This window comes from Schistocerca americana, chromosome 2, assembly GCF_021461395.2.
Source record: "Schistocerca americana isolate TAMUIC-IGC-003095 chromosome 2, iqSchAmer2.1, whole genome shotgun sequence".
NCBI lineage: Eukaryota > Metazoa > Arthropoda > Insecta > Orthoptera > Acrididae > Schistocerca > Schistocerca americana.
The window spans coordinates 141,287,908-141,315,536 of NC_060120.1; the positions used below are offsets into that span (position 1 = coordinate 141,287,908).

The following is a 27,629-nucleotide window of genomic DNA, read 5'->3' on the forward strand; positions in this document are numbered from 1 at the left end:
TTTAGCTTATCAATACACATGCCTGAACACTCAGACCTCAATTGCTGACTTCGCTTGAAGATGAGTGTAGGGTTCACACCTGAAATGTCACATGAGGAAGTGTTATTACTCCTAATGCATTGCCAAAAAATCATGAAACATGACACTAATGTTGCCATCTATGATTTCTAAATAACACTTCCATAGGTTCTTCCACAAGGTATGTAAGGATGGTATCACTGTGGGCCAGAGTTGGAGGAGGATGATGGTTTGCCCTGCTACAATGGATATTTATGAATGAAATGGATGAGTTGATGTTTGTCCTTGAAATCGAGAGAAGACAAAGGCACCCAGCTTAATATTGTGTTCCTTCATTTTCAAATGGCATTTGATACAGTTCCACATTCTCATTTAGTGAACAAAGTACAAGCTTACTGAGTGTTAGTAGATTTATGATTTGGTAAGCATTCATCTTGTGCTTGTAACCATGTTTTCACTGCATGAATTATGCTCTCACCATCTTCAAAAGACGCCCAAGAAAGAGAATCCTTAAGCAGCCCAAACAGACGGAGGTCCGAGGGCAGAGTAGCTGTGACTGGACATCTGGAAATATGGCAGATTATAGAGCTCAGAGTCTGCATTTCCAAACACTAACTCTCTCTACCAATCAGCCAACAGTCCTACTAACAACTGCATCATTAACATACACTGCACACAGAAGTTTATGATGTTCAACTCAGGGTTTTTTCTGCAACCAAGACTTCAATTACAGCACATTGCTTGTAATGTGTGTCCTGCAAAGATGCCATTTTGATATTTCACTACAGCTCTAATATCTGCTGAACTTGTTCAAAACTTTGCGGACATGCAGAAGAATACCAAATTTGAAGCATCAAAGAGGGCATTTTCCTACATTCATTAACAGCAGTAAAATAAATAAATAAAATATACTGGGGCATTATTTACTGCATGACTGCCATTTAAAAAGGATACAGTGGATAATGTTGGAAGCTCTATGGGGATTTTTGTGGGCAATGCTGCTGTCTATTGGAAGGTTACAACACCACAAATGTCAAATGACTTGCAGAGCAGCAATGATTGGTACATGGACTATCAGCTGAACCTGGACGTAGAAAAATGTAAAATGTTGCATGTAAATAAGCATAAAAGATCCATTACCGTTAAAATTAGACAATCAGTGAAAAATCACTGGAAACAGTAGTAAATACCTAGAAGTAACCATCTGAGGCCATCTACAGCAGAAAGACTGCTAAAGAGAAGAGTAGGAACATTGAATGCCAGGCTGAGATTCATTAGTAGAAACTTAAGGAAATGTAATTGAACCAAGAAAGAAGTGGCTTGCAAAACACTCATTTGATCTATTCTTGAGTACTGCTCATCAGTCAGGTACTCTGGAGATCCAATGAAGAGTAGCAGGTTTCATCAGGGATTGTTTAGTAAGTGTAAGAGCTTTACTGATAAATGTTGATATTCCAAAATTGTACATTGGAAGGTGAGCACCATAATGTACTGCTACCTCCAACACCTCACAAAAGATCATGACAAAAAAACAACCCCAGAAGTTACAGTTTATACAGAAGTTTATCTCGCACACCTTTCATGACTGAAACAAAGGAAATAAAAAGGACAGTATTACCAGAGGTAGCCTCTGCTTGCAGAGTATAGATGTAGATATAGAACCATTAGGCTAAGGGCACCTCAAGGACAGACTTGAAATTTCATTGTGACTGATGTTTCCAAACATTCCCAAATATCCTGTGCGAGAACCTCCAGTAGTGGTGTTTGAAAAACATTGATGGACCTGTCAGTGACAAAGTTTGAGTGGGGTCGGAGGTGTGCTCAGGCAACCTAATGATTAATGTGACTGGCCACAATAAGAAAGAAATCCAGGTTCTAACCTGAGTCTGGCATAAATTTTCAAGACATTAGCATAACCAAGAAAACATCAGCTTGCCAGTACATCTGTTTCCCAATCATACTGCTACACTGGAGAAGACTTTATGATTAAACTCTTATCTCAGGGACACGTGCATGTAGAGGAACTGCAGCTCAAGTTTAGAAGAACAGTAGGCCAAGCACTGGAGATTTGTACCAAGTAGAATAGTTTGTAATGGAATGGACTCACCATGATCCATGGTCTGAGTAAAGAAACTTTCAAAGAAACTCCAACTGCTTCACTATACAGACTGAACAAAGCATAGGGCTAAAGAGAGATGCTAAATGAAATGTGTTTGCCCATCAAAATGACAGTGTGTGAAGCCTTTAATGACTATAGTAAAAGAATCTTACAGAAATATCTCACACAAGGTTCAAATAAATTATGGCCATATGTAAAGACTGTCAATGGCATCAAAGTTAGTGTTCACACACCCATTGATGACAAGAGAATTGACACAGAGCAGTAAATCAAAATCTTAAATGCTGAAGTCCACTGTCAGACGTTCCTTTACAAAGAAAAGTCCACACGTACTGCCCAAGTATAGTTCTCACAGCACTACAGAGTTGAGCAATTTTGCAAAAACTCTACAAAACTCCAGAAGTCAATGCAATCTCTATAACATTCTACACAAAATTTTTGTCTCAGTTAGTCCCTCTTTAACTGGATTATATCACACATATAACTTCCATAGACTAGTTACAACATACACGAGGCGTTTACACAGTTAGCCATCCCACACTCCATATGCCGATTGAACAGTAAAAAACGCTAATATAATGGAAAGTAATGTATATAATACAATGGGAAGTAATGTATGAAGTGCTTCTTGAAGAGTGGCAGCAGCCTTTTCAGTAGCTGCCTGAATGATTGACCTTCCAACATTAGTCAACATGCCCACTCTATGTTGGTAATATGAGTGGATAAAGGCAAGAGGAACCTATAGCTATTTTCTTTTCCCAAGGACATGCAGCTCTACTGCATGGCTTAATGATGATGGGATCCTCTAGGTAAAATATTCCAGAGGCAAAATAGTCGCTCATTCAGATCTCCACAGGGGGATTACACAGAAGGATGCTGTCATCAGGAAAAATGTAACTGGCATTCTACAGTTTGGGCCATGGAATGTTAAATACCTTAATCAAGTACATAGGTTAGAAAATATAAAAAGAAAAGTGGAAATGCTGAAGTTAGATATAGTGGGAATTAGTGACATGTACTGGGGAGAAAAAAAAACAACATAATTTCTGGTCATGTGAATACAAGGTTATAAATTCACAATCGAATAGAGGTGATGCAGGAGTAGGTCTTATGATGAATAAGAAAATAGGGATGTGGATAAGCTGCTATGAACAGCACAGTGAATAAATTACCACAGCCAAGGCACACATGATGCCAACACCCACCAAAATAGGACAAATTTATATGACTACTAGCTCTGCAGATCATGAAGAGATGGAAACAATGTATAAAGAAAGAAATTATTCAGACAGTTAAGAGAGACGAACATTTAACTGTGATGGGGGACTGGAATTTGATAGCAGGAAAAGGGAGAGAAGGAAAAGTAGCAGGATAACATGGATTAGGGAAAAAGGAATGAGATGTAAGGCCACCTGGTAGAATTTTTCATAGAGCATAACTTAATTGTAGCAAAGACTTTATTTATGAATCATGAATGAAGGTTATGTGCATAGAAGAGACTGGGAGACACCAGAAGGGGTCACAGAGATTCTGAAATGAGATTTTAAACTTCGCAACATTTTCTTGGGCAGATGAAGACTTTACCATAATTTATCAGTTATGAACTGCAGATTAAAACTGAAGAACATGTGATTTAAAGCTGACACGACCATGGTAAACTGAATGAATCAGAGGTTGTTGAGAGTTCCAAAGAGATTATTAGACAATGACTGACAAACAGAGGAAAGAAATACATCAGAAGATAAATGAAAAGCTTTAAGAGATGAAAAAGTAAAGTTAACAGGGAATCAAACATGGAAAAAAGACAAAGACTAATAAAAATGCTTAGATAACACAAGAGATACTAAATTTAAATGACACAAGGAGAAAATGTAAAAGTGCAGCAAGAAGTGGGCAGATGAGAAAAGACATTTAAACAATGGGATTGACAGAAGTTCAAAATGATAAACAGGTATGACTAGTGGACAAATGCTAGACTGCAGCAGCTCACATGACAAGGGGAAAATAGATATTACATATAAGAAATTAAAGAGATTTTTGGAGAAAAGAGAATTAGCTGTATGAATATCAAGAGCTCAGACGGTAAGGCAGAAATAAGCAAAGAAAGGAAAGCTAGAAGGTGAAAGGAATATACTGAGGGGAAAATGAAGGGAAAACCCGATCTACACCTCCTAGTGGTGAGAAGCAGGCAATGCTTCAGGTGGCTAGTATAGAGCAGGATCAGATTTCTCCTTGAATGAGGAGTTAACATCAATCAAGTTCCAACTATCTCCTTGGAGGGCAAATGGAGGGCAGAGATAGGACAACCTCTTGTCTTTTGAATGGAAAACTATCCCTGAAGAAAAGCAGTGCATTAAAGGTCCATTTGGACAGCCCATGTGTGGCAACTGTGGCAGAATCTAATAATACATCTGTCCTTACTGACAATGGGTTTCAGATCCCAAGATCTGGCAGGAGGAGTGGCGAGACTTCTCATATCGTCATTCCACAAAATAATCAAAGAGGAGGAGGAGGAGGAGGAAGACCACAAAAAGAAGGAAAAGATAAATTTAACGCTGGCACATGGAATGTGCAAACACAGTTTAATCTTAGGAAACTGGATGAAGTCAAAAAGACTATAACAAAATGTCAGTTGGATATTATAGGACTATGTGAGACAAGATGGGCTAAAAATGGCAACTACAGACCAGAAAATTTCAAGAATAATTCATACTAGATAAACGAAGTATCTATTACATTAACTAAGAAGTGGATCCTTAATGTAATGAATATTTACCAAGTGAGTGGTAGGATATTAAAGATAAAGTTAAATGCTAACCCATTTGACATAACAATAACTCAAGTACAGGTAAATCTCATTACACACAATAGTGATGTTCTGCAGAACAGCCACACATACCAAATTCGTGTAAACTGAGAGTCATTTTCTACATAAAATATGTGGTTGGGTTCTCACTTAATCACCTATTACATTCACAATAGCAGAGTTTCTCAGAGTTTCTGAAACACACAGTAATGCAAAATTTATACACCTAAAAATTTAACGTTGTTCACATAATAACACAACGAAGTCATTTTCATTAAGCCTAGTTACATCCTAAATAGCCTCTGGATCATCTGCATCAGAAGAATCTGTTGGTGCTACAGTCAGTTCAGTTTTCATGGCAGATTTCCTTTCATGCAAATCCTTTGTAGCTTGCTTGGCACTCCACATTCATTTGAAGTACAAAAGAAATTTTTCTTTGTCGGCTGTGTCGGCTTCTTTGCCAATTGATTATATAACTCTTTGCTACCTTTAATAGTGTATTCAACATCTCTCTTCACTATCACACTACTTACTTCTTCAAGATTGTTTTCTCCAAAAACTGACATAGCAATGATGATCATTTTGATTGGCCTCAGCCATTTTCTTCATCGTCAGTTTTCTAACGGGCTGAACTTCCTCAGCTTCTATTTCTTCTTTATCACTGACCTCACTGAAAACTATCAAATCTTTGTTGCTCAGATCCCTGGAATGAGAGTTAGGATGTCACACACATTCTCTTCTTCTTACCCAGCATTTTTAATACAGACCCTGTGGAGAGCAACATCATAGCTCTACTGGCCTTAACTGATGATTCATGTCACCACACACGCAATAGAATATGCTAAAACATGATATGCTAAAACATGCTGACATGATATGCTAAAACATTATGCTTCCATATACTGTAAACAGAGGGCAGCACTGGACTTAAAACTTAAATCACATATACGCAAAACCAGGTATAAAGAAATCCGCATGTAACAGAGTCTACCTGTATATTTACCAATCACAAATAGAAACAATGAAGAAATAGAAAGTTTTGTGACTTCAGAGAAGAATTAATGAGAATGATAAACACCAATGACACTGTTATTCTCATGGGAGATTTCAGTGTCAGTAGCAAAGAGAACTATAAGTGTGCTGGTAAGTTCATACCGGGAAGAATGAATCCATGAAGTGAGAAATAATTACAATTTTGTGAACAATATTGAGATGGTTGTAGAAACAACATGTTATAAAGCCCCAAAGAGGAGACACTACACATGGAAAACATCTGTTAACAATGGGGGATGCATAGTTGGTTATATAATAGTAGAGGTAGAGAAACTACGCACAATCTAGTCACAGTTGGCCTGGAGCTAACATAGGTAGTGACCGTACACTTATTGCAGAAATGTGCAGTATCAATTTTAGAAGCACCAGCTGAAATATACAGTTGATTATACAACAGTAAAGTAAAGGCACAGGTAAATGTACAATCTAGTCACAGTTGACCTGGTGCTAACACAGGCAGTCACCATACACTTGTTACAACAAAATGAAATATCAAATTTAAGAAGCAGCAGCTGAAATATCCAAAGAAATGGCCAATATACACTACTAGCCATTAAAATTGCTACACCACGAAGATGATGTGCTACAGCTGCGAAATTTAACCGACAGGAAGAGGATGCTGTGATATGCGAATGATTAGCTTTTCGGAGCATTCACACAAGGCTGGCACCGGTGGCAACACCTACAACGTGCTGACATGAGGAAAGTGTGGAACCAATTTCTCATACACAAACAGCAGTTGACCGGCGTTGCCTGGTGAAATGTTGTTGTGACGCCTCGTGTAAGGAGGAGAAATGCATACCATCACGTTTCCGACTTTGATAAAGGTCGGATTGTAGCCTATTGCGATTGCAGTTTATCGTATCACTACATTGCTGCTGGTGTTGGTTGAGATCCAATGACTGTTAGCAGAATATGAAATTGGTGGGTTCAGGAGGGTAATATGGAATGCTGTGCTGGATCCCAACAGCCTGGTATCACTAGCAGTCAAGATGACAGGCATCTTATCTGCATGGCTGTAAAGGATTGTGCAGCCACGTCTCGATCCCTGAGTCAATAGATGGGGACATTTGCAAGACAACAACCATCTGCACGAACAGTTCAATGACGTTTGCAGCGGCATGGACCATCAGCTCAGAGACCATGGCTGCGGTTACCCTTGACGCTGCATCACAGACAGGAGCGCCTGCGATGGTGTACTCAACGACGAACCTGGGAGCACGAATGGCAAAACGTCATTTTTTCGGATGAATCCAGGATCTGTTTACAGCATCATGATGGTCGCATCCGTGTTTGACGACATTGCGGTGAACACACATTGGAAGCGTGTACTCGTCATCGGCATACTGGCGTATCATCCAGCATGATGGTATGGGATGCCATTGGTTACACGTCTCGGTCACCTCTTGTTCACGTTGACAGCACTTTGAACAGTGGACGTTACATTTCAGATGTGTTACAACCCGTGGCTCTACCCTTCATTCGATCCCTGCAAAACCCTACATTTCAGCAGGATAATGCACAACCGCATGTTGCAGGTCCTGTACAGGCCTTTCTGGATACAGAAAATGTTCGACTGCTGCCCTGGCCAGCACATTCTTCAGATCTCTCACCAACTGAAAACGTCTGGTCAATGGTGGCCGAGCAACTGGCTCGTCACAATACGCAAGTCACTACTCTTGAGGAACTGTGGTATCGTGTTGAAGCTGCATGGGCAGCTGTACCTGTACACGCCATCCAAGCTCTGACTCAATGCCCAGGCGTATCAAGGACGTTATTACGGCCAGAGGTGGTTGTTCTGGGTACTGATTTCTCAGGATCTATGCACCCAAACTGCGTGAAAATGTAATCACATGTCAGTTCTAGTATAATATATTTGTCCAATGAATACCCGTTCATCATCTGCATTTCTTCATGGTGTAGCAATTTTAATGGCCAACAGTGTATAAACTGAAGGATTTATACATGCAACAACTGAATCAGGCAGGGGAAAAAGCAGTTGGGGTGCTATTAACCCAAATATAACAAGTGCAGCCACACACAAAGAAAGAAGTTAGAACTTAGAAAGCCTTGGATGACCCCGAATTACTGGAACTCACTGACAAAAGGAAAAGATTACAAGAAAAGAATGCTGATCAATATAAAGCAAGAACAAGATGTTGTTTAGAGAAATAAAGTGACTGGGAAAAATTAGTGAAGAAATAGTAGATGATTTAAAATAAGGGAAACAGAAAGAAGCCGTTGCAGCATAGACAGAGAATGGGTAGCTGATGTTTGACGTAAAGGATGTAAGTGATGGACACAAAGAGTATACTGAAGACCGGTACAGTGGCACTGGAAGTTTAGGTGTATCTATTGAAAATTAAAAACTAATTGATAAAACCAATAAGAGACCATCTATAACTAAAGAGTTCTCCCTTGCAATAAATAGGTTTGTGGCGACATAGCGACTATACATCACCTCTGACTGACAAAATAAACATCACTGCCCTGTGCAGTATATTGAATAACAATATCTCTGAAAGTTTAGTATGTGCTGAACCTCTGATCGGTGTAGACCACAATGTAATTCTGCCCATCAAAATAAAGTAAGGATTTGTCTACCACAGTCCATGTACCATATATGACATATGCACTCCTGCTGGTACAGCATTTCTTACAGTGGCGACCCTATCAATCGCACCACGTCGTGATTCTGCGCAAATCTGCTGCGCTGGGTAGGCACTCAACAATGCTGCCAGTGTTCACCACATCGCCTCACCGTATCAATGGCGGTGCCGAGGATGTTTCACAAACAGTGCCACGGTGTGACACGAACATTCTATCTGACAATTTACAAATAACGCTCAATCTGGACTAGAGGAACTTCAGTGCATGATTTAGAAAGAAGCAAAGCCAAGTGGAGTAACGAAAAATGGTGCCCTGTTTAACCAGCAGCTGTTACCCGTGGGCTTTCAAATAGAAATGAAATTATATGATGAGTTGAAATATTAAAGGTTTTGGCTAGTTTCATTGTCTAGGGGCTGGGATATGTAGTTGCCGCATTACAAGACAAATACTTTTCAGTCTACAGTATGCAATATGAATGGACACATGAACCAAATGGTTGAAGGTTCCTATCACTCAGCAATTGCGAATTTTGGACGTAATATACACATTTATAAATGAAAGACTGCAATAAATAAAATCTGCAGGTGCTATCTTAATGACTTTAAATTATGAGTGCAAGAGTGCTAAATTTGTGATCCCTTGATGCCTCAGAACATGTCCTACCAACCGGTCCCTTCTTCTTGTCAAGTTGTGCCACAAACTCCCCTTCTCCCCAATTCTATTCAATACTTCTTCATTAGTTATGTGATCTACCCATCTAATCTTCAGCATTCTTCTGTAGCACCACATTTCGAAAGCTTCTATTCTCTTCTTGTCCAAACTATTTACTGTCCATGTTTCACTTCCATACATGGCTACACTCCATACAAATACTTTCAGAAAAGACTTCCTGACACATAAATCTATACTTGATGTTAACAAATTTCTCTTCTTCAGAAACCCTTTCCTTGTCATTGCCAGTCTACATTTTATATCTTCTCTACTTCGACTATCATCAGTTATTTTGCTCCCCAAATAGCAAAACTCCTTTACTACTTTATGTGTCTCATTTCCTAATCTAATTCCCTCAGCATCACCCAACTTAATTCGACTACATTCCATTATCCTCGTTTTGCTTTTGTTGATGTTCATCTTATATCCTCCTTTCAAGACACTGTCCATTACGTTCAATTGTTCTTCCAAGTCCTTTGCTGTCTCTGAATGAATTACAATGTCATTGGCGAACCTCAATGTTTTTATTTCTTTTCCATGGATTTTAATACCTACTCCGAATTTTTCTTTTGTTTCCTTTACTGCTTGCCTCACGTGTTCCAATATTTCTATGGAATCCAAACTGATCTTCCCTGAGGTCGGCTTCTAACAGTTTTTCCTTTCATCTGTAAAGATTTCGTGTTAGAATTTTGCAGCCGTGACTTGTTAACCTGATAGTTTGGTAATTTTCACATCTGTCAACACCTGCTTTCTTTGGGATTTGAATTATTGTATTCTTCTTGAAGTCTGAGGCTATTTCACCTGTCTCATACATCTTGCTCAACAGATGGTAGAATTTTGTCAGGGCTGGCATTCTTCTTGAAGTCTGAGGTTATTTCACCTGTCTCATATATCTTGCTCACCAGATGGTAGAATTTTGTCAGGGCTGGCTCTCTCAAGACTATCGGTAGTTCTAATGGAATGTTGTCTACTCCTTGGGCCTTGTTTCAACTTAGGTTTCTCAGTGCTCTGTCAAACTCTTCATGCAGTATCATATCTCCCATTTCATCTTCATCTACATTCTCCTCCATTTCTATAATATTGTCCTCAAGTACATCGCCCTTGTATAGACCCTCCAAATACTCTTTCCACCTTTCTGCTTTCCCTTCTTTGCTTAGAACTGGGTTTCCATCTGAGCTCTTCATATTCATACAAGTGGTTCTCTTTTCTCCAAAGGTCTCTAATTTTCCTGTAGGCAGTATCTATCTTACCCCTAGTGAGATAAGCCTCTACATCCTTACATTTGTCCTCTAGCCATCCCTGCTTAGCCATTTTGCACTTCCTGTCGATCTCATTTTTCAGACGTATGTATTCCTTTTTGCCTGCTTCATTTACCGCATTTTTATATTTTCTCCTTTCATCAATTAAATTCAATATTTCTTCTGTTACCCAGGGATTTCTACTAGCCCTCGTCTTTTTACCTACTTGATCCTCTGCTACCTTCACTATTTCATCTCTGAAAGCTACCCATTCTTCTTCTACTGTATTTCTTTCCCCCATTCTTGTCAGTCATTCCCTAATGCTCTCCCTGAAGCTCTCTACAACGTCTGGTTCTGTCAGTTTATCCAGGTCCCATCTCCTTAAATTCCCACCTTTTTGCAGTTTCTTCAGCTTTAATCTACAGTTCATAACCAATAGATTGTGGTCAGAGTCCACATCTGCCCCTGGAAAGGTCTTACAGTTTAAAACCTTGTTCCTAAATCTGTCTTACCATTATATAATTATCTGATACCTTCTAGTATCTCCAGGATTCTTCCATGTATACAACCTTCTTTTATGATTCTTGAACCAAGTGTTAGCTATGATTAAGTTATGCTTGTGCAAAATTCTACAAGACGGCTTCCTCTTTCATTTCTTGCCCCCAATCCATATTCACTGTTGTGTCTAGACAAGACAGTCTAGACACAATGAGAGGAAGCTGAAAGGCACGCGCTTAAACTCACGCAGGCTGGCGTGAGGTCTCAAACAGGATACGTAATGGATGCTATAAAGAAAAGTACGTAGCTTCTGGAATACTTAACTTTAATCCATAATTGTATAACATCACTCTGGTACAGATATAATCTCCATTTCAATATACTTGGTGATGGCGCCTTGCTAGGTCGTAGCAAATGACTTAGCTGAAGGCTATGCTAACTATCGTCTCGGCAAATGAGAGCGTGATTGTCAGTGAACCATGGCTAGCAACGTCGGCTGTACAACTGGGGCGAGTGCCAGGACGTCTCTCTAGACCTGCCGTGTGGTGGCGCTCGGTCTGCTATCACTGACCGTGGCGACACGCGGGTCCAACGTATACTAATGGACCGCGGCCGATTTAAAGGCTACCACCTAGCAAGTGTGGTGTCTGGCGGTGACACCACATTCACCTACTATGTTTCCTTCTCTCCCTTTTCCTACTCTCAAATTCCAGTCACGTATGACTATTAAATTTTTGCCTCCCTTCACTATCTGAATAATTTCTTTTATCTCATCATACATTTCATCAATTTCTTCGTCATCTGCAGAGCTAGTTGGCATAAATTTGTACTACTGTAGTAGGCGTGGGCTTCGTGTCTATCTTGGCCACAATAATGCGTTCACTATGCTGTTTGTAGTAGCTTACCTGCACTCCTATTTTTTTTATTCGTTATTAAACCTACTCCTGCATTACCCCTATTTGATTTTGTATTCACCTGACCAAAAGTCTTGTTCCTCCTGCCATTGAACTTCACTAATTCCCACTATATCTAACTTTAACCTATCCATTTCCCTTTTTAAATTTTCTAACCTACCTGCCCAATTAAGGGATCTGACATTCCACGCTATGATCCGTAGAATACCAGTTTTCTTTCTCCTGATAAAGACGTCCTCTTGAGTAGGCCCCACCCTGACATCCGAATGGGGGACTATTTTACCTCCGGAATATTTTAGCCAAGTGGATGCCATCATCATTTAACCATACAGTAAAGCTGCGTGCCCTCGGTAAAAATTACGGCTGTAGTTTCCCATTGCTTTCAGCCGTTCGCAGTACCAGTACAGCAAGGCTGTTTTGGTTAGTGTTACAGGGCCAGATCAGTCAATCATCCAGACTGTTGCCCCTGCAACTACTGAAAAGGCTGGTGCCCCACTTCAGGAACCACATGTTTGTCTGGCCTCTCAACAGATACCCCTCCATTGTGGTTGCACCTACGGTACAGCCATCTGTATCGCTGAGGCACGCAAGCCTCCCCACCAACGGCAAGGTCCATGGTTCATACATAAACAAATTAAATAAACATACATCAAAGGAATAAGCAAGCAAAAGTAGGCCAGTAGTCTAATGTCTCTGTGCTTTCTAAAACACAGTAAATATTTTAGCAATTTCTTCACGAATAGTATATATAGGATATAAACAAAGACATACATGGATAAATATATTTATAAGCATGCTGCTACCGTTTTTCCGTGTAACTGTGGAGAAATTATGGCCTGATGTGATCTATAGTAATTGGCCACTTTGACCTCCAATAACTCATGTACTATTCAAGTTACACACCTGTAACTTATACCTATTTAGGTTTACACTAATAGCTTTCTAATGACATGTCGATTGACAAAAATCGGATGAACCGTTTAGATTTTGGAAATTTGTTGCTGGGTGTTACTTGTATAATTTATAGTCAGATACTAAACTTTAAACATTGTGCAAATAATGGTAATGTACACATTTCTTTTTGAGGTATCATGATTCATTAATTTCTATGCGAACTGTGAAATGTCAATTAAGGTTTCACAAAGTCCACCATCTTTGGCACTCCCAGTGTGTCTTCTTCATCGACACAGCATCACCATGGAATTCCCAGCCACATGGCTGGACCATGCACCGGGGCTACCCTTCTTGCTAAGCTAATGTTTGGCACCACATGGTTGCTGCCAGGAAGCGACCCGCCGAGTGGCGCCTGCACGGCCACACCAACTCTGAACTTAGAATATTTCCAGGGCGCCACAACTCTCCCATTACCTCACATACCTCATGTGCTCCTAGTTTTTCCTCTGCTCTGGTTACTGTGCCTAAGTGCAGAGTTCCGAACCTTTCCAGTGACTTTTCGAGTGATATTCTCCAGTGACAATGCTATACGGATGCTTTTAACGGCGCGTTTCCAACGCATCAACAATGGACTCTGTCAAATAATCCTGCTTCAATGAATGGACAGCAAATTACACCGGCAAAAACCCCAAGTCTCATTATGCAATAACTGCACCATTCGTCCCACTCAAAAGTGGTCCCAGGAATTGAACAGTAACATCACACACATTCCAGCTGCGCCTCCCGTACTGTGTACCATTTTCAACCTAACCACCGACACACACCTCACATCTCACACCTTTCAGTTGTATTCTGTGTACAGTGCTTACATGCTCCGCACCTATTAATTTTCACAGCATTCACTGCAACATATTCTATCTACATTGTGCCAACCCATGTCTGACATCACATTCGTGTCAGCCGTGGTGTGCACTTTTGACTGCTCATACGCCACTCACGAAGATGGATCATCATCATCCCCATCATCATCATCATCATCATCATCATCTCAGTCAACTGAGCTTTATACATGCCATGTTGGTTTTCGAGTCACACAAAATCGTGCTTCCATAAAGTTCTGCGTCAATCACGTTGGACCTGTGGGCAGAGTGTCGCATGCAATGGACTTCCTTGTCGCCAGGACAGATGAGCCAGTCCTTGGAGCAGATTTTCTGCATCACTATCACCTGCCTCCTGACCTCGTGTGTTGTTTGTTATTAGGTCATAATGGTCAGCAGCCAATCATTAGAGTTATCGGCAAAGTTCTCACCAAATATTCTTGTCCACCTCCCACCTCTTCATCACACACAGATCCACCACTGAATCACCACCTAAAATGCTGAGCACTCTTCAGCGAAATTTTCTCTCTGATCTCCAGGTATTCTTTGCATGCACCACAAATGACATCATGAGATGAAAAATCATGGATCTTTAGCAGTGCATTGCTGACACTGCTGCATCATTTCATGCTTCCAAGCACAAACTTGCTGTCCTACCATGTTTGCAACAGCCACACCACAGGTCTGCCTCTTTAGAGGGTGCCAACATACTACCAGAGCCTATCTGCACGGTATCTGAACAGGTGGGTGGAGCGCTATATCCAACTTCAGTGTGCAATTCTGACAGTGTACCCATTATGAATTAATAGAGAGAAACATTCCTCATGGGAAAAATATATCTAAAAACAAAGATGATGTGACTTACCAAACGAAAGCACTGGCACGTCGATAGACACACAAACTCCTTACCCTCTCCCTTAAAACCCACATCCTTTCGTCTTTCCCTCTCCTTCCCTCTTTCCTGATGAGGCAACAGTTTGTTTCGAAAGCTTGAATTTTGTGTGTATGTTTGTGTGTCTATCGACGTGCCAGCGCTTTCGTTTGGTAAGTCACATCATCTTTGTTTTTAGATATATTAGTGTACCCATTATTCTACACAGTGACCCTGCTCTAGAACGCGGTGTGTTTCTGGCCACAGATGTGCACCCAACGATCAGGCCACATGCAGTTTGTGCTGTCCGCGATGGTACTGTTCACTGTATAAACACTACACTCAGTTCACCTGTCTGACATAGACCTCAATACCTACCCCCCCCCCCCCCCCCCCAAAAAAAAAAAAAAAAAAAAAAAAAACTTAGAGTGGCGAAGGCCACCATCAACAAACTAATGGAGGCAGGCATCGTTCACCCATTGGATAGCCCCTGGATGCCCCTATAAAGCTTGTTTTAAGAAAAAACAAATGATGGTGCCCACATGGCGACTACCAGTGGCTCGATTACCAAGCTATTATAGACAGTTATCCAGTCCCTAACTTACAGGAATTCGCCCACATGCTGGCAGGCACCAAAATATTCAGCATACTTGACTGCAAAATGAAGTACCTCCAGATTCCCAAGGCAGAAGAGGACATACCAAAGATAGCGATAATTACACTTTTAGGAGTCTTTGAGTTTTGTATATGTTTTACAGTTTAAAAACGTAGCAACGTTTTATTGAAAAAGTTTTGTTCAATCTACCATTTTGTTATGCCTACATAGATGACATTCTTATATTCCCACAATCAGTGGAAGAACACAAGGCTCACTTAAAACAAGTGTTCGACAGACTAGCTGCCTGTGAGGTTCTCATCAACGAAGACAAATGTCAGTTACGGCAAGCCCACGTGCCATTTGTCATCCACCTCATAGGCACCTCAGGCATCCGCCTGACACCAGAGAAGACCAACCAGACTCTTAACACCTTCTTCCATCTACCAAGAGTTACGCAGATTTTTAGGCATCATAAACTTCTACAAGAGACACATCTCATATGCAGCTCAGATTCTTCTTCCTTCTGACCAAACTTCTGCATGGGAAGAATACTGTGGGAAGACACTGCCCCAAGTTGGCACATCCTATGTATACCAACTTCGATAAAATCAAGGATGACTTACTGCACCCTACTACACTGGCTCATCCGTCTCCTAATGCCCACCTTCCTATAACAGCGGACGCAAGTGACCTCACTATCAGTGCCATGTTACAACAGGAGATAGCTGGCATTCCCAAGCCTCTGCAGTTTTTCACTCATTAACTTTCAGACATTCAGTGTAAGTGATCGAACTTTGACTGTGAGCCACTTGCTATTTATACAAGGTCATCTGCTACTCTCGAAAATATATAGAGGGCAGACCTTTTACTGTTTACACAGATCACCGTACCCTGCCTGGGGCATCACACAGCCCGTCTGATGACCCCTCCCACAGGCGTTTTCAATACCTCAATTTCATTTCACAGTTCACGACCAACGCACGCTGCATCAAAGGCGCTGCCAACACTGTTGCAGACTATTTGTCATGCATCACCTCTTCCTCTGCCCAGCTCAATTACGACTGGATCGCTAAGATACAAGACGTGGATCAAGACTTCCATAACCTTTTTCATGACCTGGCCAGAGGCTGCAAACTTGAACAACATACCTTCCCCGGTTTCACAAAATCAGTTTGGCGCGATGTGTCCTGCGACTAGGTCTGACCAGTTGTCCCAAAACCTTTTCATAAACAAATCTTTAATCTCATCCACAATCTCGCACACCCTGGGGTGTGACCCTGCATCCACCATACAGAGCCCTCAAAGTTATTACTCATGGCACAAATACATTTGACATCATGATTGAGGCCAAATGACTGATAGTTCTGTTAACAGATTGAAGACAGCTTAGTCCATCGCAGAATGATCTCTTCAGCCGCCATCCAGCCTTGCACCTGACCAACCAGCTTCTACCCCTTTCACACTGCAGCTCAACCTCTCCTACTTTCTCCCCGAGGACATATCTGTGACGCTTGTCAATGAAAACATGGTCGTCCTCGAGCAGTGCAAAGATAGGAGATCTGGGGCCAGCATGATTTTGCAATGTTATCACCACACCATGCCTATACCAGCCAACACAGACATAATGTAACTGATGTTCCAGCTCAATACTAAGGGCTCTCTCATCATAACTGCCCTAGTTTACAATGTGGGTGTCCCAGCTACAGCTGTCAATAGAACTACACCATTGGAAAATCCACCGTCTACAACCACTGCTGAGGCTGCTATCGACAACAGTGCACTGATACCAGCTACTTCTCATATGGACATGCCCTCAAGCCTCCTTCCCACCTCAGAGACTATGAGATCTCCGGCATAACTGCAGACTTCATCTCCTAGCAAAGCTTCCCTTCTCCCATGCTCCACACTATGGGACAGGGGGAAAAAGAAGCTCTATAGTGACACAGCAACTATATGTAACCTGTGACTAACCAAATAAACATTCACTGGAATGATAAGATCTGTGACAATTTAGTATGTGTCGAACCTCTGACCAGTGCAGACCATAATGTATTTCTGCCCAGCAAAATAAAGTAAGGATTTTTCTACCACACTCCATGTACTGTATATTATGTATGCACTCCTGCTGGTACCCATTTCCTTCAGGTACAGATAATCAACTGCTATAGATGACATCTCTGCAAAGTTCCTACAAAACTGTACTGACAACATCAAAATAACTTGTTTACTGGGGTATTTAAATGTATGAGCGGGACATAATACCACCTGACTCTACTAAAAGTAGAACTCTTCCATTATTCAGGGGTTGGGAGAGGGGGGAGGGGGGGGGGAGAATGCAAAGGACCGTTATTATACAACACTAGTCTTTCTGTCACATTCATCAAAATTGTTACTGTTAAAAGGAAATAGATTGGAACTTAGCCAATAATCAATATGGCTTCAGGACTGGGAAAGGAACAAGTAACTCTGATAATAGGCCGATTTTGGAAATAAGATTAGAAGTAAACATTAAAACATGTACAGCATTTATTGACTTAGAAAAGGCATTTGATATGGTTGATTGGAAGTTATTTCAAGCAATGTACAAAGTTGGTCTTGGCTGGAAGAAGAGGTGAGTAATTTTGAGTATAACTAAAGTCAAAGTATTGAACTGGATTTTACTGGTAGCAAGAAAGAAGCAAAAAGCCAGAAGCGAAGAAAGACGTGGGTATTCTCTATCACCTTGGTCATTTAATATGTTCATTGAAGAGACAATAACAATAACTAAATAAATGACAGCTGGAATCAAATGTAATGATTCCTGTATTCACTGCATCAGCTTTGTCAATGACACTGCAACAGTGGCAGACTCAGAGACGAAACTAAAAATGTTTAAGGACTTAAATCAAGAGATAACAAAAACACAGGTAAATACCAGAAAGACAAAGTCAATGTTAAAGGCAAGAAAGGAAGTGCTTATAAGACTGGCACAAAAATGCAACTCTAAATTATTGTATTTCGCTATCTCAGCAGCACTTTGGATGAAAACGATAGAGGTTTCAAGAAACTCAAGACAAGAATAGCACTGGCTATAAGAGCCTTCCAAAGTAACAAAAACCTTCTACTGATAACTTCAGCAGATTCCACACTAAAAAAAGATTTGTAAAGACCTTTGTTTGGAGTGTTCTGGCATATGGATGTGAAACTTGAACATGAGAAAAACAGTTTGCTTTGAAGATGCGGAAATGTGGCTTTGGAGGACAATTACCAGAACTAGCTGGACTGGCAAAAAAATGAAGCAATACGGAAGGGAAAGAACTACTGAAAGTTATAGGCTAGTAGAAAGCAAAACTCATTGGTCACTTGATTAGATATGATATCCTTCTCCAAAGCATTTTCAATGGTGCAATCATAGGGAGTAAAATAAGGGTATGATTGAGAAAATTCTATTGAAACAATATGATCAGTGAGATGGGACATTCTTCATACATGGAGATGACGAGGATAACTTAATAGAGAAAGCTGTGGCTGCAGAGACAAGGCTTAGACTTTCAAAAGCAGAGAATGCAAGGGAAATAGACTTTAAGAAAATAATACAGAATGGGAAGAGGAAGTTAGAGATAAGATAGGTGATATGATACTATGCTAAGCATTCGACAGAGGACTTAAAGGCCTAAACTAAAGCAGGGCTCCTGGAGTAGGCAACATACCCTCAGAACTGTTGATTTTTGGGGCAGCCAGACATGATGAAAAATATTTCCTCCCTGGTGCAAGATATATGACACTTCAAGAAAAATGAATCATTCCAATTCCAAAGAAGGCAAGTGTTAATATTATGGAACGATCAGTTTAATAAGTCATAGCTGTAAAATACATAAATTATTCACAGAAGAATGGTAATGGCCAACCTTGAGGAAGATATGTTAGAGTTCCAAAGAAATGTAGGAGTATACAAGGAAACACTGACCTCATAACTTATCTTAGAAATGATGGCAAACCTATATTTATAGGTTTTGTACATTTAGAAAAAACTTTTCACAACATTGACTGGAATGTACTTACCCATATTCTGAAAGTAGCAAAGATAAAATACAGGGAGCAAAAAGTTATTTACAATTTGTACAAGAGCCAGACTGCAATTATAAGAGTTGGAAAGACATGAATGGGAATCAGTGTCTGAAAATGGAATATAACAGGGTTGTAGCCTATCCTCTACATTATGTAATCTTTTCACTGAGTGAGCAGTAAAGGAAACCAAGAAGAAATTCTGAAAGGAAATTAAGTTTCAGGGAGAAGAAATAAAAACTTTGAGGTTTCCTGATGACCATATAATTCTGTCAGACAGAGCAAATTACTTGGAAATTAGCTGAACAGAATGGATAGTGCCTTAAAAATTTATTATAAGACAAACATTAATAAAATTAAAGCAATGGTAATGGAATAAAGTGGAATTAAGTCAGGTGGGGCTGAGAGAATGAAATCAGGAAATGAGACACTAAAAGCAATAGATGAGTTTTGCTATTTGGACAGCAATATAATTGAGTATGGCTGCAGTAGGGGGATATAAACTGTAGACTGGCAATAGCAGGAAAAGCATTTCTGAAAGAGAGAGATCTGTTGACATCTAATATATGTTTATATGCTGGAAGCCTTTTATAAGGGTATGTCTCAAATATGGCCTCGAAGGAGTGAAACATGGACACTGAATGGTTTCGACAGGAAGAGGATAGAAGCTTTTGAAATTTGGTGTTACATAAGACTGCTGTATATTGGATGGATTGACTGAACAGCTGATCAGGAGGTACTGAAGCGAATTGGGAAAAATATATTTGTGGCAAAACCTGACTAACATAAGGGAGGTGGAGAGCATTAAGCTTCCACATGAACGTAGCCTTCAGGTGGCAAATAAGGGACAGCCAGGTCAACTTTTTATCAAAAATAAGGCCCAAGACAACATCTAGGAGCTGGTCAGCTAAATAAAGTTCTGAATCAGTGCATACTGTGGGTTGATGACAAAAATGAATAACCTGTGTTTTGGAGGGAGATAACTGAAAGCCATGGGAGACAGCCCATGCAGAACTGAAAGCCATGGGAGACAGCCCATGCAGAGGCCCATTGGATAGCGCCTCAGAGCTGGCACTCAGCAGATGCTACTGAAGGGGAGCTGCACCAGACGCAAAAATCGTCAACATACAACACCGGGGTAGCCAGAGGCCCAGAAGAGGTTACAAGCACATTTATGGCTATGAGGAAGAGTGTGACACTTAACATGGAACCCTATGGGGTACCTTTCTCCTGAATCCGAGGGGTGCTGAGTGAAGTGCCAACTCAAACCCAGAAGAGCCGTTGGGATAAAAACCCACGGATTAAAATTGTAAGAGGGCCGTGAAAGACCCAGTCGTGGAGGGTAAATAAAATCTGATGGCACCAAGCCATGTCATATGCCTTATGTAGGTCAAATAAGACCACAACAAGGTGCCAGCGGTTAGTAGAAGCTTGTCGGATTGCTGTTTCCAAACTAAGTAAATGGTCAGTTGCAGATCATCCTTCCCAGAAACCACACTGATACAAGGACAAAAGGTCACAAGATTCGAGTCCCAACATAATAGGAAGCTAACCATCCTCTCAAGCAGTTTACAAAGTACTTTTGTCATGGTAATCAGGAGCAGGAGCAGGAGCACGGAGACGCTTGAAACCAAAGGGTTTGGTCTGTAAATGGTGTCGCTTATATTTCTGCAATACTCTGGACAGTGACTGCTACGTTCTTGGTCCACCATGGTAGCGGTCAGCGATGAGGGGAACCTGTGGATAGGGGACAGCAGTGCCAGCAGCATGAAGAATAGTGGCAGAGATACCCTGCATGACTGCATCAATGCAATTCAAGAGAGAGGCATCGAAGTGCACAGCAGACATACATAAAGGCCAATTGGCCCAGCAGAATGCCCAACGTAGGGGGCTGTCTGCCTGGTGGTAGCAGGGAACCGATATAATCACCGGAAGTGGTCACTGCCAAAGATCATCATGGGGTGACTAACGCAGGAAAGCCACAATAGCAGATCGTGACATTGATAGCAGTAAAGGTGCCACGAGCAGCACTGAAGTGGGTAGTCATTGAGGAGACACAAATCAGAGTCTGTAATAAGTTGCTCAATTAGAAGACCCTACCTGTCGCAGTGGCATTCCCTCACAGTGGGTGGCACACACTGAAGTCCCTGAGGAGGAGATATGGGGTGGGAGTCACTGTATTATGGTAAACAGTTCAACATAAGGAAGTAGCCTGGATGGAGGGAGACATTGCAAGTGATTATTGCCAGAATCATTTGTACTCTAATCATTATTGCTTCCAGGTTGGTATGAAGGGGGATCCAGTCACAAATGACATCGGCAAGAACCAAAGTGCAGACCCCTCCAGGTGTCATCCTGGAGCCGTAACGGTTCTGACAGAATGCCCATTGGAGAGTGGTCATTGTGTAAGTGCATTTCTTGAAGAGCAACAAAGACTGCAGAATAGGAGGAAACAAGGTGTTGTATTTCCAGTAGGTGACGATAATACCAGTTGCAATTCCACTGGATTATCGTGTGGTGAGAGTCCAGGTTAGACATAAAGAAGCCAAAGCACCATCATGTCAGTCAGTGGTCATCACCAACAAGAATTGGGTGACATTCATAAATAAGATGTCAGAATCAGGTTGCGAGGGGGGGATGGCACCTCTGGGGGGGGGGGGGGGGGGCACTGAGGGGTGGGGGATGGGGGGGGGGGGAGGTCTTGTCCTGGGACTAGAGGCAAAAGTTGAAGAAAGTGACGCTGGGTGTAGTCTGTCACATATTTGGCGAGCCTCAGCATAAGATAGACAATCCACGGACTTGTACTCTTCGATCTTATTTTCTCTCTTGTAAGCTGGGCAGTCTGGCAAGCAAGGAGGGTGGCGGTCATGACAATTAATAAACGCAGGTGGCGGTACACAGGGGCTTCCCTCATGGAGTGGATGTCTACAGTCACCACACAGAGGGTCCACCGTATAGCGGGAAGACATATACTCAAAACGCCAGCACCGAAAGCTTCACATGGGTGGTGGGAGTACAGCTTCACATCACATCTGTAGCACATAACCTTGACCTTCTGTGGGAGGGTATCTTTCTCAAAAACCAGAATGAAGGCGTCAATATTGGTGCTGTTGTCTTTACGAACCTTCTACGCACGTCTAACAAAATGAATGCTGCATCATTCCAGATTAGCCTGGAGTTCATCACTTTGCAGGATGAGGTCCCTATGAAAAATCACTTCCTGGACCATATTCAGAGACTGGTGAGGACAATAGACACTGGGCATTGCCAAGGTGATCACAAGCATGAAGAGCTGCATATTGGGCAGCAGAAGCAGCTTTGCCCAGCAGGGAGCCCGAACACATCTTACTGAGACACTCCACTTCACCAAACTTTTCCTCGATATTCTCCACAGAAACCAATAGCTTTGTGGTGGTGAATGTGTCCCTGTCTGTCCTAGTGCAGACAAGGTAACAGGGAAACTATTTCATCCTAAGACAGGGAACTAGGCTCACCTCCCACGATGTAGCCAGGGAAGGGAAGGCTGCCGGGTCATATGAAGCAGCATTCAATGATCCTTTACCATTTGAAGAGAGGCTGTTTGAGAACAGCCAAAGTTTTGCAGCTTGATATACTTCATGCTCCAAGCATCTGCTCTGATATAACATACTCCGACCAGGGGCTCTCCCCATGAGCGCCACCCAACCACAGCAAGGGTCACATGGTATGGTGAACGTTTTCAGGATTTCCGATGCTCCAGGAAGACAAGCAACCACTTCTTGGCATACACTGGGAGGGAACGGCTTGGGTATCAGTATTGTGATCCCTGTTTTGTCATCAGGCTCACCCAGACAGGTACATAACAGCCCACCACACAGAATGGCTTCAAGTGCTGATGACCTAGCAGAGTGAGGGTGGGGGGTAGGGCTCGAGCAGGGCAGGAAGGGGGATGAGGAATCCACACTGTAGACATCAGGGAGCAAGTTCTTCCTGAAATAGCTCGCGCTAAGAACAGAAAATTTGGGAGTGGAGGTCAAACCTCAAGCAGGGACTTAAATGCCAAAAAAGAATGAAATAGAACAGACAGAAGGAACAAAATTGAAAGCAATACAGGGAAATAGGTCAAAAGCCAGGTTGACATAAATCAGAACACCGAGAGAGAGGAAGGAGGGGTCAGCAGGGAAGGAGCGAGGACGGGAGGGGGGAGGGGGGCACGGTGAAGGGGAAATGCAGTCAGTTAAGAAATAAAGGGCTGCAATAGCTCGGGGCCCTGTGTGCGCCACATACAAACCCACAAAATAACTGTGATACCCCTGGGGAGGGGGGCGAAATTGAGGAGTTAAGGATGTAAGCACTAGATGGGATAAACAAACTCGAAAGCCTACATGAGGAGCATCACATGATGTGGTGGGATAGTCATCAGAAGTAACAATGAGCTAATTATTTACATTCTACCAGGGCCTTTCTACTAAACTTAACTTACGAAAACAAAAGTTGCAAATGAATGCACAAATCACGGCAAAAAGCAAATGAGTTACACCAGAACAAAAAATATAGAGGAAAAGGAAATATTAATAATGAAAAATGTCAAAGGAATACAGGGATTGGTACACAGACATGGAGGAAAAAACTGACCACCACTTGAATCTTGCACAGAACCATACAACACCCAGTAAAGTTTGCTTTGCTGGAAGACATTTCTCTCAAGCATAAAACATTGCCTCAAGCCAATGGAATGACTGTTGCATGATTTCATGGCCAATTTTTGCTAGCTGCAATACTGTATTGATTGATTGACTTAAGGCCTGTTTCCTTGGCAGAAGTTAGTTGATAATTCTTCTGAAGAACTCAATGAGTGAACAAATCAAAAAAGCAAAATAACTTATACACATTAAAATAAACTTGCAAAAACCAAATATTTCATGTTTAAATGAAAAAAAGGCAGTAAAGGAAACAAAAACCGTATGTTACAACTACACTATAGTCTACAAGAAGCACAACACACATTAGTTCTTACAAAGGGAAGATCCATAATGTAATCCAAAAAATACCATCACACAACTGGCACACGGAACAGTCTCTTACAAAAGCAAGGATATAAATCCACAATGTAACAAAAATAGCATGATTAGAATTTAGAATGCACCAATGATTATTTATTTATACGTTAACCCTGTGCAAGTGGGGATTTATATCCCATCACTGTGGAATTCATAACAGACATAAAAGTAAACATAAATGAAGTCAAGATTTTAAAACGGAAAAATAACAGATAATTAACACTAATATAATTGTTTAGGCTTCTGCAACCAGAGTCAGTTAAACGTTTTCTGGGTGCAATACCACGTTATATTGTAAATAAATTAAAGGAGAAACCAATATTTCTCCAGTAATAGTTTGACAGTTAAATCAAGTTATCATAACAAGGGACATCAACTTCAAGCATTAAAAAATGGTAGAATAATGCTGTCTATTACTTTCTATAACAGAATACTGGAGGTTGTTGAATAAGTTATAAGAAAATTTATGTATCTTGCAATACGAACAGAGACTCAAAAAGTGTGCACTTTTGACGATAAACTCAGTTAAACAGAATGTGGAAAAAGCTGACAGGTGGTCACTTCGAGGTACAGTGTTAACTGTGGTCCTAGGTACAATATGGGAACTACTTCAATATAAACCCTTGTTTACTAAACCCTTGTAAAATCTATGATTGCAGGAGGGTATAAAACAGGCCATTTTGTACTTAATTTGGTATGTAACATGCCATTGGAGATCTAATAACTGTAATTGACTAATGCATAACCTATAAATTATGATTTTCTTTGAATCAAGCGTGGAGTACAAAATTTTCAGCTCGTTCTGTAGCAATGTAATATCCCTCCCCCCTCTTTAAGGTTCTAGGGTTAATTTGTTTTGCTGAATACTAGTCAATGTAATTTTAATTATATTTACGCTGCCTTAAGGATTGTCGATTTGTCCTTGGATGCAGTTCATATTCAGGCGAAATATAGTTTGAAAACATGTCACGTCGAAAAAACGCGATGTATTCAGTACTTTCTACGTACTGTCTGCTTTACGTTGTTTTCAAGGCGACTTACATTTATTCATAATACAAGTGTTAGCAACTATACGTAACCATAGACGCAATGAAATATGATTATTGTTATTACGTTATGTTTCCAGACATCACACAAGTCTTTCACCTATACATTGGAGACGTTTATTCTAACCTGGTCTCTCAAGGCTTCTGCCAAAATAGTATTTCCATCTATTTCTTCGGTGTCAGTCATTTTTCTTGCATCCAAAGGCCTAAACACTTTGCCCTACTGCAAAAACGAACTTCAGTAAGACGTCATTATGCGTTATCTAATCAAGCATGACACTCACTTCCACCAGCAAGCATAACAACACGGGAACGTGTACAAACAAGAACAGCTGATTGGCTGAACCTGTCTTCAGTTCGCACCTGTTGCCCGTTATTAGTTGACAGTTGCCAAACCACCGTTTATCAGTTGGCAACCCGACGTCGAAAAACAAAGAAGGCATGTGCCGCAATTATATTGGAACTGGCGTAAAACTACATAAACCAACGCAAGAGAAGCATTTATTATTGTCATGTTGTTTTAAAAAACAGGAGTGATATGAGTGATGGTGGAACGGAATGTTTTGAAGGTGAAGGAGTGCTGTAGGACATCTCCAGTTCACCAAAACTGCTCTGTGATGAAATGAGTGCCATCGTCATCGATGATGTGCAGTCACCTAATGGGTCTCAGTCACTAAAGCCTGATTCTTCAGGAAGGCAAAGGCATAATTGTTTGTGTTCACCAAGCAGAAAACGCCCTAATAAATGGAGACGGTAACGTTCATTAAACTGTACAAATCAAATGAGTCACCATGTGGAAAGAAGCCGGCACAGAAGAAATTTGTGAGTATGACAGAAGCTATGTATTCTCGCACTCCCCATTTCCAACCGCTGCCATCTGACACCTCGCCGAGGGCCAACTTTGTTTGCGCGAATATTCCAGTGAAATTCCGCACAAAACCTATTATCGATGCTCACAGGGGTGACAAGCTAGCCAAGTACATCCGTTTTACAAGAAATTACGCTGTACTGTGCCACAGTTCACCTAACTTCACTTCCCATTTTCGCATTAGGCCTGTAACTTACCCATCGAAAGAGGAACGAGAGGAGGCTGAACTGCAGCAAATGCAAAAGTACATCTTCAAGACAGCACCATTTTTGACATTTTTAAGATTATTTATTAATAATTTTTAAATGCACATTTAACGAAGTTTGTTTAATAATGAAATATCAATGGTTATCTGTGGTATCTTTGTTCATGTTCTATGTACGTTGTAGTCAGCCCTGGCGTAGACTGCTCACACTTGAATATTGAGCTCGTGAAAGTAAATAATTGATCCTATAATAACTGTCAATTAAGTTAATTACAACCTATTTCATATTATCTATTAAAAGTTTCACTCCTTTCAAAGTATTAAAAAAAAACATAACTGAGCGGCAGTTTCCGTGTAATTTAGACATAGCCTTACATACAAATTTAAGACTTTTGCGTAAGTATTAAGTGAAGAATTTAGGTTGTCCTCGTTACACATGTATTTATTAGTACAGTATCTACTCGTGGAATTTAACGTTTTGAGTTCTATCTTTTATTTCCTTTCGAAACGTGTACAGCCCATATCGCCCATACGTGATCTTAGGACTATTTTTTCGGGTATAGAAGTTTTGAGTTTTAACGTTATTTTAAGCGCATTACATTGCTATATTAACAGTATACTCATATATTAGTGTTCCACATTAGTGACTCTTGTGATCTGTAGTTAAGGGAGTATTATTGTTATTGTCTAGATAAATTTTGTAAAAATAATGTAAACAACCGAGAGAGAGTGTGTTTGAGCTACGATAGGAGTGTTAGTTCTGGGGCTCTATGCAGCTGTTCTCACAGATGGTTACATTGGGGGGAGCGGTGCGTAGTGGCATGGGAATTGGGGAAGTAAATGAGTCTCTTCCATGGTACTGCAGAGAATGTTTAAGGGATAGGGAGTACCTCTTTTTTAAGCTAAGATCAGTGTCCAATGATTCAAGATTGAATGAAATTAAGGTTAATGAGATGCTCAGATAGCCAGGTACCACAGTTGTTAAAATAGGCTATCACAAGATTAATAAATGAAAAGCACCAGTTTGCTTTTGTTCTACAATGTTAGTTTTATTGTTAACTGGTTTTCGGCTTACAAGGCCATCGTCAGACATTTACTGAGTATTATCACCAAAGAAGTTAAAATGTTTGAAAACAACATTGGAAGAGAAGCAACACATCTAGACTGAAGTAGAAACATCAACGAGTTATAACTCGTTGACAGTACATAAAGAACAATG

The 27,629-nt window shown here is 40.9% G+C and overlaps 1 protein-coding gene across 2 annotated transcripts in view; it reads right to left on the reverse strand.

Annotated features, from left to right (window-relative positions):
• Positions 1–25,795, reverse strand: part of LOC124595513 (2-hydroxyacyl-CoA lyase 1) — a 125,185-nt gene extending 99,390 nt beyond the window's left edge. Inside the window, exon 1 of one of the 2 annotated variants that reach the window (XM_047134277.1) lies at positions 25,622–25,795. In XM_047134277.1, coding sequence (XP_046990233.1) covers positions 25,622–25,780 — 159 coding nt within the window. In that variant the 5' untranslated portion in view covers positions 25,781–25,795. Of the gene's footprint in view, positions 1–25,464 lie in introns of both variants that reach the window. The other variant, XM_047134278.1, reaches the window with a different exon arrangement.
• Between the last annotated feature and the right edge of the window lie 1,834 nt (positions 25,796–27,629).